Genomic DNA, 15,405 nt, shown 5'->3' on the forward strand with positions numbered 1-15,405 from the left:
TCTTGACGAAGGCATCTTTGTAGCAATAATTGTGTAATAGCACGTTCACATATAAGCAGGTTATGGTTAACAAAAATTAACCTCGAAGCTAACCTTGTTGCGTTCACATATAGCAAAGATAACCCAATTAAATGAGAGAAATTGACAGCTGTATCCATTTGTGTTTTTTTTTGTTTACATATTTTCTTCTTGTAAAAAATAAGTTAATAATAAATGAGTGATGGATTCAAAATTGAGAAAATTTTTACTTTTGTTTGCTACAAACCAAGAAGAAAGCAATAAATATCTAGCTGAATTAAATTCCTGTAGCCGAGAATATAAAATTGCTATCCAACAAAGTGAGCAGGAATTACGGATACGAAGAGCTCGAGTAATATCGATTTATTATGAAATATTAATGTTGACAACAATACCTCTTTGTAAGGAAATAAACCCAAGAAGTATTTGGGCATACATAAGTAAAAAAAGCACAATAAATTATAAACACATTTAAATACATATACTTTAGAAGCGACATGGGAACTTCTGGGAAAAGGATGTTCCATCAATGAACGACCGCGTTTTTAAGGAAACCTTTCGCATGAGCAGGGCAACCTTTGAAATATTGTGTGAATATGTCAAAGGTATTACCAAACAGGATTCATGCTATAGGAAGTGCATCCCATTGCAGAAAAGGGTAGCTGTTGCCGTCTACACATTAAAATCTTCGGCGGAGTATGAAACTGTTGCACGACTATTCGGTGTTTCGAAGGCTATCGTCAGCGAAATATTTCTTGCTTTTTGCCAAGAAGTGTGGCAATCATTGCGTCCCATTTATTTGACAGAACAATTAAGGAACAGTGAAAAAGTGGATGAGTGTGTTCATGGGTTTGAGAAGCTTGGCTTTCCGCAATGTCTTGGTGCCATAGACGGTTGCCACATTAAAGTTCGGCCACCTGGGAAGGATTGCACGGACTATTACAATTATAAGGGGTGGTACTCTACAGTTTTATTTGCCCTTGTAGATTATAGGTTAGAGGTATAATGAATTTTCACTTGATATTTTCATTAATTTCTTTTTTATCCAGATATCGCTTCCTCTACATTAATGTTGGCTGCCCAGGTCGATGCAATGACTCAAAAATTTTTCAATGTAGCAAACTAAATACTGAATTGAAGGACCCAATCTTCACTGCAAAAAGCAAAACTATTAATGGCGTGAATGTTCCTGTAGGCGTTATGGGTGATTCGGCTTTCCGATTTGCCAACAATCTAATGAAGCCCTATCCATTCCAAGTACATCCTCCAGAGCATGAAAAAATTTTTAATTACCAATTGTCCAAATGCCGAAGAGTGGTGGAAAATGCATTTGGACACCTAAAGGCTCGTTTTAGGAGAATAGGGAAAGGAGTCGACAACCACATCAAAAATGTTCCTCTTATAATTAAAGCAGCCTGTACATTGCATAACTTTTTAAATTGTCATAATGATGTCATCAACCACAAATGGATAGAAGAACAAACCACTTACGAAAGTAGTGTACGCCTGGAACAGCCCGAGCACACAGATGCTGTAGCAGATTTTGAAGCAGAACCTGAAACAATTAGAAGAGCGATTGCGAATTCATTTTGTAAGTTTGTTCTACATTTGTAATTATTTTTATTTTTTATTTAACAAATTAATAAGGTCTTTATAAAAACTTTTCGTATTTTCACTCATTTCTTTTAAAATATCATTCCTTTTCTCTTCCGAAAGAACTGCTTTTTCGGTTAGTTCCACCATTCTTTCTTGCACCCCTCTCATGGACTCCATTTCTTTCTCAAACATATCTGAAGTTTTTTCCAAATTTTCTATTAAACGCTCATGGGTTAATTTCCTTCTTTTTGCAGACTCCGGAGTCGTCGAAAGTCCTGCAAGCTCATCGCTTGAAATGAATTGAGATTGGCTGCTCGTCGAAGGGTAGATAGCAGCGCAACCAATATTGTCTTCTGGTTCCACATCTTGAATTAAAATAAAATAATAAATAAAAGAGCAAACAAAAATTTCATTTTTATATTACCTATACTCTCTTGCATGAGTTCTTTAAAATTTACTGCCTTATTACCACTCAGTATTTCTTCCACCTCCTTGTAGTGAATCCAAGAGGAAGGCGAACCACCAGTCATACCCACCACATTCTTTTCTAATCTATAAAATAAAACACATATTATAATGCTGTGAGTATGCAGCAAAATATACTTTTTTAATTTTAAATGTACTTACTTGTATCGATTGGTAAAATTATGTACTTTTTCCTTTATTTCAGCTGCACTGTAGTTCATCTGCCTTTTTGAAAATTCGTTTTCCAAACGCGCAAAGATATGCAAATTTTTTTTCGCGCTTCGTAATTCTTCTATACTATCTGCCCAGTGTAATAGCAGCAATTTCTCTGCATCCACTGTCCATCTAACACGGTTTTTCCTTTTCCTAATTACAATTTAATAAAATTATTATATATAAGTATATTTGTATGCATAAAAAATAAAAATATATAAATTCAAATTTATGCTTACCGATTTATTTGATCCATTTTTTAAATTCCTGCGAATTTTTTGTCAGTTGCTGTCAAATTTAAGCAAAAATATTCACAATAGATACTGAAGTGTCGCAATTTCGAGTACATTTCGACTGCTTTCCAATGCAACAATGCATATTTTAGTAGGTTATAAAATAACCGCGTAGGTTATAGAGCAGACCGAGGTTATCTTTTAATACAAATTATATGGCTAACCTCTCATTTTATGGGTAGGTTACAAGATAACCAAGTTAACCTAGCTAACCTGGCTAACCTGCTTATATGTGAACATAGTATAACGAAAATGGCACCGAACAAACTAGAATAGACAATCGAAAGCGATAACTTGCCAGATGTATCTAGACATCGCTGTTCGTAGTTGCAGAATGTTCGAGTGACGATAACATGTTAGCAATCGACTATATAAGGGCTGCCGGACTGGCAGCAAGACACAGTTCTAATAAGAGAGTTGTCGAGTAGAGACAATTCTAAGGAGAGAGTTGTCGAGCAAAGTGTAAACAAGTTAAAAGTTAGAGTTGTAAATTAGAGTATTGAGTAATAAAGTGCTAAGTTTTAAGGAATTGGAAATAAAGATTATTGTGTAGCCATTAATGTGTGACTTTTATTTGACAATCCAGTGATCGAACTCAGGGTAGAGTTTTAGAGTAAACGATTTATTTTGGAAATCCGTTACAATTGAATATCAAGTTGATTGCAATCTACGTCATAGCTTTCAATTTATGTCAATTTTGAAGCAAGTTCTTTCCCGTATAACGGCAGTGTAACTGTCTTCCCTAAATAAAAGCAGAACCAGCAAATTACTGTCAAATATCCTCATGTCCATACAATTTGTTTGACGTATACGGAAATAACGCGACGGCGACGCGGAGCGGTTGAACTATTATATTTTGACAGCGCGTTAAGAAGCAAAATTGGCTGCGAAAAACGAAGTTTTTCTGTACAATAAAATATCACAACAACAATTCAAGTAAACATTTTGATATGTGACGTAAAGTTGCTCTTATTTAGGGATATAGCATTGACGTTAACGGTAAAATGAGCGGTAAAATACGTTCTGCCGGTTTTATTTAGGGAAGGCAGTAACTGTCCGCTGTTTAATTTTTGTATATTCAAATTTGTTTAAATACTTAAAATTTAAAATAATTTAATTTGCAAAATAAAAAAAGCTTACCTCTGACGCTTCCTCAAAAAGTTTGTTTATGATTTTGTATTTGTTAGTTTGTCATAATCACCATTCACAATAGGGAAAATATGCCACTTTTGAGCAGAGTTGCCAACTCAAATTTGGTTAATTCAGCGCAGTAAACGAAATGTTTGTGCTTTAATATTCCCGTATTTATATGCATCGAAAGCACAAGCTTACGCAAATCAGCGCTGCAGTCTGTCAATGCTTTAATTTGTCGGACAAATATTTTTCGTTTTTCAAGTAATTCCCTCAATCTCACTTTTTAATTTGTCGAATTTATTTCATTTCTGAAGTTGTAATTACTTTCAAATATGCACAATAAAGACGAAAGAAAATATATTATTTTCCATTAATGTCCAGATGAAATACTGACTGGCTTTACTTGTTTTCGTTGATTTTTCGTACTTTGAATGCTTGTATGACCAAATAAGCGCTTTGAATGCTTTCATCTATTTAAAACTTGAGAAAAAGCAAAGATGTTGACTACAAGCAGTGAAAATATTTTAAAACATTTTATTATATAATAAAAATGAAAAGGTTGAAACGACAAATACTGCAGCGACGAAAGTTTTGCGTACGCGAAATCTATTTAGATGGAATTGCTGGAAAATCAAAGAGAATTAAAAAAGAGAATTCAAAAGAGATAAATATATTATGGTTGTATAACTATTCTGTTATTTCATGTTCTCTTATCATTAGAAAGATACCTGGCTTACGGTGGCACTCGACAATTTCATACGCTTGTGCATAGAATTGGACTAACAACGATCAGAAGGATAACATTAAAAACGACTGAAGTAATATGGAATTTGTTGTCAAACTATTATACTTACTATTATAAATAGCAAGGATTTGTATGTTTGTTTGTAATGAATAAACTTAAAAACTACTCCGCCGATTTCAAAAATTCTTTCACCATTGGAAAGCTACATTCACCCCGAGTAACATAGGCTATATTTATTGCTAGAATTTAACATTCTGGAAATAGTCCCCAGGTGAGGGTATCAAAAAGACTCCGTGATGGAGAATCTGATTCTGAAACTGAAAATCGTCTTGCAAGTCATTATCTTCGCATCGCAATCGCATGGCAGAGGGTCGAATCACGAGCGCTCGCAGCTCTTTGCTGAACAAAATTTCAAAACCTCCAAGTAAGTAAGAACAAAATATTAGAGATATACAGAGCTCGCACTAGGGCGTGGAGCTCTGTGCGTTCCCAACATAATCAGAGAGATACACAACGGACACCAAACACTACGGGTCGTAATCAAGTTTTAGCTCATTGCAAATGAAATAAAATTCCATTTTCGAATTTTCTAATTTTAATGTAATCCTTCGGACTACTCTATGTATGTCCCCAAAGAGTGCAGAAAGATTTATGAAGGCTGGTATCGTTTTGCACCATTTTGTAAAATTAGCTACGAATAACTACATAAGTACAAACTTCGTTGATAGTTTTGAAGATGATATGGTGATTGATGGTGCTTGAAATTGTTTCCTTACCGTCAATTAGCATTACAGATACAGTACAAGTAACTACAACATGAGAGATAAATTAAAAACACATTTATTTAATAACAAAACTCTGTGTTTGTAAAATAAACTTTTCAACAAATGATTGGTGTTCAGATTTCTGAACAGTTCTTAACGGCTACAGTTGTAGATAAGATATTTTTGTAAACTATACGATTAGAGATATAATATTACGAATATTTATGTGCATTATCGCTAAACATAGAAATGTATTCATCAATTGCCCATTTCTATCAACACTAGATATACATGTTCGGGTATATTGAATAGAGATTGTAGTACAGTACAAATACTGAAATACAAACATTACACTCCCAGCAAGTCATGGGTACTGAAATTCCAACACATTCAAAGAAATTTTAATAACACCACTACATACACACATACGCAACAAAGGGTAAAATGTGCATAAACATTTAACTCAAATCTTCTCTCATACAGCACCCTGAATGATAGAAAGAAACAACCAAAGTTCTCGTGTTTGAACAAGTTTTATTTTGAGCTATATCAAGGCTGCTTGTGAAGTATTATTTTGCGTGTTTTATTTAATTCAGTGATCTGCAGCCTAATTAAAGTTTAAATTATTGAAGCACGCATTTTTAAATAAGTTAAACGTAAAATAAAAGTTTTCTAAAACCAAAATATGGAATTGAAGAGGGTGATACAGTAATACTTCATAGAACTGTCATTTCGAAGCACGCAATAGAAGCTACGCCAACAATGGTCAACATCAATGGCGAAACCATTGAATACGTAAATAATTGTTGAATATAATAATATAATCTTGCTTTAAATTCTAATTTATATTCCACACAGATATATCAAACCTCATATGGCGCCTTAAAGGTACGCAAACTTATTGGTGTCACTTATTGTAGCAGCGTAGAACTTTCGAAGCGATGGAACATGTGTTGCAAGCAAATCCAGAACTATGGATGCAAACGCTTCTACATGGAACACAAATCATTTACACAACAAATATTAAGTTTAATGTAACTTTTTTACGTGCAATTAAACCTTTTGGTCAACACAAGCACGAGAATTGGAACGATATGGTTTAGGTGCCTTTGAAACCGTTGATTATCACAGCGTGTGTCAACTGGGTTTTGCCAATGAGCTAGAGGACAAAGCAGTTTCAGTATTTTTGGGCTTATCGGCACTGCCGTGCCATTAGAAGCTACAACACAGAAAATAAAGGATACATTTAAGTGAATATATGTGCTCATAGAAATTTAAAAACTTTTTGTATGTTTAATTGGGAGGACTTTTTTGATTCATTTTCACCTTGTTTTGAGGAATCATAACGTTGTTGTATCGCTTTAAAAGGACATGGATTCAACGAAATTAGTTCAGTGGAAACACAACACCAAGAGTATGGATGTTAAGACTAGAACGTTGCCCGTGCTAGATTTAGAATTCCTGAAACATAAGGTAATTATTACCAACTTTTATGTTGTTAAAATTCAAATTTTGCTTTATATTTTAAAGAAACCCTCCTCCCAGAAATTGGATGAATCTAGTACTAGTGAAATTAGTGAAAGAACAGATCTTACAAAAACTCCTAAAGAGACCAAAAGAGTCCTCACATACTGTGCGCAGCTTACACTTCCACCCCGCACGGGATATCTGAGATTTGCCACTCTTCCTTCAGCCTTTGTCCGATAGCAAAAAATGTTCAACTATTCAATTTGTTTACAAATGTAAATAGTGTAGTACGATAATACATGTATAAATTAAATATAATAATAAACACCTGAATGGTTTGATATTTTCAATAAATATGAAATATAATTAATGATTTTGTTATTAAATTCTCATTTGGGATTTTGGTAGAACTAACCGAAAATAGCGGGTATAGTTTCTGGGCTTTTGTGGGTCGCAGTACTGAAAGTGCATGTGGAGTTTTCCTTCGCAGTTTTGGGTCTTTCACCCGTAATAGTACCAAGAACAGTACTGTACCAAGATCATTCACAGAATTGTGCAAGAGGTATATATAAATTGCTAAATGATGAATGTAATGTGCAAGAAAGGGATGAACGATCACACGTACCCAATAGTTTCGGGTACTTTTGTCAATTGGCATAGAAACTTTTATTGAAACTGCTAGTACCGCTCCCTGGCATTTCACCGAAGAATTCGCCGGTACCTGTCTTGCAGGGAAGGATCACAAATGATCCTAAACTAACGAACAGGTAAGAGATTTGTTATGTCATGCTGTCGACGTTGAGAACACTTAAGATTAAGTTAAGTGTACATATGCAGTTATGTACAGTAGATTAGGATTAATAAAAAGGAGCTCTGGGCAACCAGAGCTCGAGTACTATTATGAAAACGAAACTGAACGCGTTTCATTAAACATTTTGGTGACTCCGACGTGATAACCCGCGACTGAAGAAAAAACAAAAAAAGTGTTTGTGTTTGTGAAGTAAAAAAAAAAATTATAATAAAAAATTAAGCAAAATTAAAGAAAAGTGACAATTGTCTTTCCATATATATCTAATATATAAAATTCTCGTGTCACGGTGTACGTTATTGAACTCCTCTGAAACCGCTCGACCGATTTACGTGAATCTTAGCGTGCATATCGGCTAGGGTGGAGAATCGGACAACATCTATTTTTCATCCTCCTAAATGTTAAGGGTGGTCCACCCCTAAATTTTTTTAACTTTCCGCGAAGAAAACTAAAAATTTTCTAAAATCGGGAAGTTATTGGTTGTTGAAGTTCAAACCGATCTGGCTAATTTTAGTCTTGAAATATACGTGGAAGGCCAGAAAAATATGAGAAAATGAGTAAATATGGAAAAATTGCGAGGAAGATGTCAGTAAGAGAATTTTATTCGAGTTGACAAGAAAAATATAAAAAGAGAAAACAAGAAAATAATATTTTGAAGGTTGTCATTGTTGCTTTGTTAAAATTTTTTTGTTATTGTTCAATTGTATAAGGTTGTGTCGATAGCCCAAAACTATTTGTAAAAAATAAGGAAAGGCTAATTTCACGTCCAACCGAACATTTTACACTCTCGCAATTTATTGATGTAATTTTATTAAGATAACACACAATATGACCTATATATTCGGTATAAAGTCCAATAGAAAATCATCATATATAGTATATGAGGGCTGATGTAATTCCAGAACCAATTTCACTCATTTTCACCACCAAGGTTAACGGGAATAGGGGCAACTTGGCACCTCTTAGTAGGCAAATAAACGGCACATTCCGCCTTGAAATTACTCCTAAATTGCAAATGAACGAAACACCAGTCGGCAAAATCGTCAAAAATAGCTCTATAAGGAAGATTTTCCAAATAATCAAGAAGTCGCTGGAGGTACTGCACAGGAAAAGATCTTGATTGTCGAAAATCAATCCTTGTCTAAAATCATTTAATTTGTGGCGACAAATACAGAATCGCCAATTAACAACTAACATATGCAACAATATCAAATTGCGATTGTAGAAGTAGTTGGCAGTTGACACCTCGATGGATTAATAGCATTTCCAACAGTTTTCTGTCACTTCATTGACTTGAAAGAGAAGTTTTCCTGACATGAAACCTCAATATGATAACCATAAATGACTGATTGAATGACCTATATTGGTGGTAAAAAACAAAGATATCGATGATCTTAATGCGACAATTTAGAATTTCGGTCCAGGAGAGTTGACACAGCTACAAACCAGGATGACGTAGTCAATTATCCCAAACTATTTAAAATTGCCTGTACTATCACCACTCACTTTGCAATTAAAAGTAGTGTGAGTTGTCATCATGCTGCGTAACATAAAGCGACCTCGAGTAATCAATATTGTCGCCGAAGCCAAGATTGGACCAACTTAATTTAATGTATACCTCAGCCACAACAACGTGTGGCCGGGTCTGCTAGTATAAATATATATATCTTCAAAGTAAGGTAAGACATTGGTTAATTGACTAGTTTTATATTTTTTAATACATATATTTAATTACATACCATTAACTCTTTTTATATTCTTATTATTATGGAGAATCAAGTAAAATTAGCAGAAGAACTGCAGAAACTTCATTTTAGAGCCATGAGTATGGATCTAAATGAAGAATTAATAAATTTAACGAATCTCCAGTATAGTTTGGACAAAAAATGGTCGGAATTTCAACGAAACCATTTAGTATTGTCCAACGATCCTAAAAATAAAAAAAGAAAACTATTTCCTTTTTTTTTCTTATTAGATAGCGGGTCTCAAGTTCACCTAATTACCAAAGAACTAAAAAATAAATTAAAACTCCCCTCCAGGAAAGAGTCTATGAGTATTGAAGGAGTTGGACAAAACCGTACCAACATAAATGAAATAGTTAATCTTCAATTAAAATCAATTGTTAACCCATTTGAGACAAATTTTGATACCGTTGTGGTACAAAATATTGTGTCACATGTCCCAACTGAACATATAAATATTCAAAAAATACCAGAAGATATAAAACTCGCCGACCCTTCATTTGGTGTTCCAGGCAAGATTGATTTACTTTTAGGCGCGGACATATTCTTTGGTTTACTAAAGAAGAAAAACTAGTGTGTTTGGATGGTTGATATATAATATTAGCCGCAAATTAGCACACTGTGATGTTTTGACACATTTAGATGAAAAACTAGACAGTCAGCTTAAAAAATCCTGGGAAATAGAATCAGTTGAAGATAGATGTATTAATAACATCACAGAAGAAACAGAATGTGAGCAGCATTTTCAGGATAATTACCAAATTTCTACAGATGGTAAATTTACTGTAGCTCTTCCATTAAAAAAGGAAAATATAAACTTAGGGGATTCTTCATTATAAGCAAAAAGAAGATTCATTTCTCTTGAGAGAAAGTTTAAAAAGAATGGAGCATTGAAAGAGTAATATAAGCAATTTATGAATGAATACATAAATTTGGGCCATATGGTGGAAATAAAAAATTCTAATATAAATTTGGGCCATATGGTCAATAATGCATTCTGGATCCAAATTGCAAGAAGATTTATTTAACATTTTACTGCGGTTTAGAAAACATATGTATGTATTTACAGCAGACATAGAAAAAATGTTTAGACAAATATGGGTTCGCCCAGAAGATGAAAAATATCAACTAATTTACTGGCGTGATGAAGATAACGAACAATTGCGAACGTACACTCTTAAGACGGTTACGTATGGTACAACAGCAGCGCCTTATTTAGCAGTTAAATGTTTACAGAAAATTGCAGAGAAGGAAAGAAATGATTACCCAGAAGTAGCGGAGATTATTAATGTAGATTCCTACATGGATGATCTTATGACAGGAGGAGATAATCTAGATGATGTCAAGTTAATTCAGGACAATATCAAATTAGTTTCAAAAAAATATGGATTCAACCTTAGACAATGGTGTTCTAATAACATTGAACTTTTAAAAAATATCCCTCTTAAAGACAGGGAAAATCAACTCGATTTAAACAGAGATATTAGCAGTGATGTAAAAGCATTAGGTGTCACTTGGACCCCATTCGTATAACTTGTAATTGGAAGTGTAACGACAAGATTACCAAAAGAACCATTCTTTCAGATGTTTCCAAATTATTCGATCCACTAGGGTTTGTGAATCCCGTCACAGTTACTTAAAAAATTTTAAAGCAAGAAATGTGGAAAAAATTGATTGCGATGAAAAGCCGCCACAGGGAATAATGGACACTTGGTTAAAAATCAAAGACGAACTCCCATTGTTTAATCAAGTACGGATATCCAGGCGAATTCTGTGCAATAAACCAGTAAATATTGAGCTTCACGGATTTTGTTTTGCTTCGATGAAAGCATATGGGGCAGTAGTTTATGCAAAATCTATAAACGCAACAGGTGAAAGTTATATAAACATATTTGCAGCTAAATCATGAGTCGCGCCAACAAAGATAATAACATTACCGCGCCTGGAACTATGAGCGGTTGTACTCTTAGTAGAATTAACACATAAAAATTTAGAAAGTTTTAAATTTAAATATACTATTTACTTTTATACAGACTCCACAATAGTATTAAATTGGCTACAGCTCGATCCTGGACGCTTACAGATTTTTGTACCAAACAGGGTCAGTTTCATATAAACCAACACCAACACCAAGAATTGGAGGCATATCTGCTCAAAGGACAATCCGGCGGACATAATTTCTAGAGGAGTGTTACCAAGTGAACTCATCAACAACAAGTTGCGGTTTAAAGGACCGGAAATTTTGAATACAAATAATTATAAAATCGAACGAAATGTAAATCTTGATAATTTAATTATTCCAGAAATAAAAATTTCAAAATAGTTATGGTTTTAGCCGAAGAACAAACAATTCTATTTCATATAAACCATAAAATTTTTTTGGAATTTCTACAAAATGTTTTAGCTAATATATTTAAATTTTTAGATATTATCAGAAAAAAGCCATTAATGAATAATGAATTTTCTATAAACGACAAGCACTAAATTTCATAATTTAGTGAGATACAAAAAAAAATATTTTGACTTGGAACTAAAACTAATTAAATATAATAAACAACTTCCAAAAAATTCCAAATTAGTCACTTTAGCCCCAATTGTAGACGGCAATAATATTATAAGAGTAGGAGGTAGGATTCAATGTAGTAAGCTTTCAGAGGATGCTAAGCATCCTGTTCTTCTCCCTTATGAAGATGAAATCGTTCGATTATTAATGAATCATATACATCTTAAGCATCTACACATTGGCCCACAAGGGTTACTTGTAATAACTATGCAAAAGTTTTGGATTTTAAGAGGTTGCTTGCTAATTAGCAAGATTGTAAACAAATGTTACAGATGCTTTAAAGCAAACCCTCGCCCACTACATCAGTTAATGGGAAACTTACCCCAAGATAGACTAACAGGAACTCGTCCATTTTATAATAGGAATGGACTTCCTTGGCCCAATTTGGATGCATTATAAAATACGTGGAAAAAAGGCTGATAAAGCTTATGTCTGTGTTTTGTATGTTGTTGTACGAAAGCAATACACTTAGAGGTCGTATCAGGTCTAACTTCAGCAGCATTTATAGGTGCGTTAAAAAGATTTATTTCTAGGCGAAGTTGCCCAAACAAAATATATTCAGATATTGGGACCAATTTTATTGGAGCAGCCAATAACCTTCGTGAAGTTTTTAAATTATTTCAAAAAGACTCTCATAAATCAGAGCTATCCGAATTTTGCAATCAAAGGGAAATTACCTGGATAAATATACCAGCAAGATCTCCACATGTAGGAGGACTATGGGAAGCAGCGGTTAAATCAGTTAAAAAACATTTTTTCCGTGTAGTTGAAGGAGTGATGACTTTTGAAGAAATGTCCACACTCATGACACAAATTGAAGCTGTACTTAATTCGAGACCTATTACACCATTATCAAATAACCCAAATGATCTACAGGTTTTAACACCGGGTCATTTTTTGATAGGAGAACCACTATCAACTATTATTGACATTAATCATAATCAAAGTTATCATGGGTTAAGGGATCACTGGAAATCGGTAGAAAAGAATTCGAAAAAATTTTGGAAACGATGGTCCAATGAATATCTAACTGAACCTCAAAAAAGAAATAAATAATAAATAGTACTTCAAATAAAGGACATTGGTACTTCTTAATGAAGATAATATTCCACCATTAAAGTGGAGAAGAGGACGCATTGAAAAAGTGATGAAAACAGATGGCAAATGTCGAATGGTAGATGTAAGGACAAGCAATGGTACATCGAAAAGAGCGATACACAAAGTTTGTCCTTTTCCTACCGAAGAAGAAAAAATAACTAATGATAAAATATAGATAGGTGATAATGAATAAAGGCGCTCCTTCGAATTAAAAAAACAAATTTGTATATCAACATTATTAAGTTTTCTTATAAGTTTGCCTTGTGTAAAATGTTTAAGTGTAGAATATTTTAAGAATAATACTGGAGCATTTCTCGAAAAAAGAGGATCTGTTGGATTGACTATTGTCCACATTGCGCTATTTCAATACACGTCTGAAAAGCAGCAAATATCCAATTCAATAAAATATTTTAAGAACTCCACCATATGTGAAGAGGAGGAAGTAAAAGCAATGATCCAACAGCTGCACAATAAATACGCAAATATTTAACAACTACATGATATCATCGCGTTCACCGGGAGGAGGATGCAGCGGAAGGCTAGGTCAGTCTTACCCTTTATAGGGTCGTTATATTATTCCATGTTTGGGCTAATGGATGAAGAGCACGCTGATGTTCTAATAGCAAAAATAGAGAACGCTAAAAAGAACGAAAATTACTTGCTGGACTTGCTAAGAAACCAATTTTCAGTGGAAGACGTTACCTCGGATGTACTAAAAAGGCAAAATAAAGCCTATTGGAATAATTTTAAATTAATGAATGACTCAATTTATTACATCAGTTCAACTCTCGATGAGCAAATGAAATGCTATTCATTGATGCAGCCATCAAACTCAGCATAACAATGGTGGCCTTCGAAATGCTTCAAAGGGACATTATAAGCGATCTCTGGAATTCTGGAGGGAACTTCATGGAAAGACTGTTGCCAATAAAAAAGTTTGAAAATCAAATACAGTTAATTGCAAACAACGTCCACCAGAGCTTGCAGCTTCCAGATACCGATCCTTTCGAACTTGGACATGTAGCCACCACAACAGCCAAAGTTACTAAAGATTTTATATAGTTTAATATAAAAATTCCTTTAGTTACGAAATCGGATCTCCAAATGTGTACAATATACCCATACCCCACAATACACGACGGAAACTTCGTGAGCATTAAGGAAACAAATCGTCATATTATTTTTAATGCAAATAAAACTATTTTTTATGGTATGAACGACGAGATGTTGGACAGATGTCAACGTATGGAACGAATGACAATATGTCCACAAGTGCATCCTATCTTTAACATAGGACATATGCAAGCTTGTGAGATGTCATTACTGACAAATAAAACAGGTATACCACTTAACTGTGAAGTCAACATTATGCCGTTGCAAGAATTTTGGTTACAGCTATATTCACCTAATACTTGGATATTTTCACTGACATCAAAGATAGACGCCAAAACAAACTGTAATGGTAGTGAGAAACCCATCACGTTGGATAAACAAGGTATCATTAAACTAGATACCAATTGCATTTTAGAAACAAAAAGCGTACAACTTTGGGCATAGGAATTAAAGAACTCACTAATTGAATTTGAAATACCAGCAACTAACCTTATTACACACCTTCCTCCCCTTAAGCATATTCAATTATAAGGATCTATTCAAGCATTTAAGATACCAGACATTCCCAGACCAACTACCATTTGGGGTTTTCCATTGGATTTAGAATGGCATCATATAGTCCACTACGGGATGAATCCTACAACCCTAACACTGCTGATTGCTGGTGGAATTATAATCGCAATAGTCCTCCGACGCATTTGCAATGCATCAAGGCACGTATATCCTTTAGGAGGATATATATTTAGAAGTTAATTATTAATAAAACTAGTAAATCAAAATTACATTCAAAAATATGAAATATAGTAAAATGAAAATAATAACATATACATATAAGAAAAACAATTACGAGTTCGACCCGCCAATCTTCTACATATTGTAATTAAAATGCCCAAGATGTATAAATTCTTGAATTATTTTGAAATGTAAACACTTCAACGCGGGTAATATGTTGAGATTTCTGAACAGTTCTTAACGGCTACAGTTGTAGATAAGATACGAATACTTATGTGCATTATCGCTAAAAATAGAAATGTATTTATCAATTGCCCATTTCTATCAACACTAGAAATACATGTTCGGGCATATTGAATAGAGATTGTAGAACAATACAAATACTGAAATACAAACATTACACTGCCTATTGTAAAGGATCACAAATGATCCTAAACTAACGAACAGATAAGAGATTTGTTATGTTATGCCGTCGCCGTAGAGAACACTTAAGTGCTGAACACAAAGACGACGACACGACACGACGTAGCGACAGCTGATCACAAATGTCGCTTTGAAGCCAGCGTCTTGAACATTTTGAAGACGGCAGCGACATATCAAAAAGCAATTTCATTGTTGCCGTACTAACATCTATCACTTCAATAAAATTTACAT

General features: G+C 33.9%; 2 protein-coding genes and 1 long non-coding RNA gene across 3 annotated transcripts; 2 read left to right on the top strand and 1 right to left on the bottom strand.

Annotated features, from left to right (window-relative positions):
* The first annotated feature begins 547 nt into the window (after positions 1–547).
* Positions 548–2,009, top strand: LOC128923149 (uncharacterized). Its single transcript, XM_054235651.1, has 3 exons — positions 548–1,011; positions 1,068–1,609; positions 1,869–2,009. The coding sequence occupies exons 1-3, from the start codon at positions 548–550 to the stop codon at positions 1,916–1,918; spliced, it is 1,056 nt and encodes a 351-aa protein (XP_054091626.1). The 3' UTR covers positions 1,919–2,009.
* Positions 1,603–5,381, bottom strand: LOC128923150 (uncharacterized). The gene is made up of 6 exons (XM_054235652.1): positions 5,241–5,381; positions 3,726–4,342; positions 2,532–2,580; positions 2,242–2,445; positions 2,039–2,166; positions 1,603–1,979 (listed from the first exon to the last, which is right to left on the bottom strand). The coding sequence occupies exons 3-6, from the start codon at positions 2,546–2,548 to the stop codon at positions 1,639–1,641; spliced, it is 690 nt and encodes a 229-aa protein (XP_054091627.1). The 5' UTR covers positions 2,549–2,580; positions 3,726–4,342; positions 5,241–5,381; the 3' UTR covers positions 1,603–1,638.
* Positions 5,382–5,574: 193 nt separating this feature from the next.
* On the top strand, positions 5,575–7,040 carry LOC128923151 (uncharacterized). The gene is made up of 3 exons (XR_008472189.1): positions 5,575–6,023; positions 6,087–6,701; positions 6,759–7,040. It is a non-coding gene; the product is annotated as an uncharacterized LOC128923151 (long non-coding RNA).
* Positions 7,041–15,405: the final 8,365 nt, after the last annotated feature.

Source organism: Zeugodacus cucurbitae, chromosome X (genome assembly GCF_028554725.1).
Source record: "Zeugodacus cucurbitae isolate PBARC_wt_2022May chromosome X, idZeuCucr1.2, whole genome shotgun sequence".
Taxonomy (NCBI): domain Eukaryota; kingdom Metazoa; phylum Arthropoda; class Insecta; order Diptera; family Tephritidae; genus Zeugodacus; species Zeugodacus cucurbitae.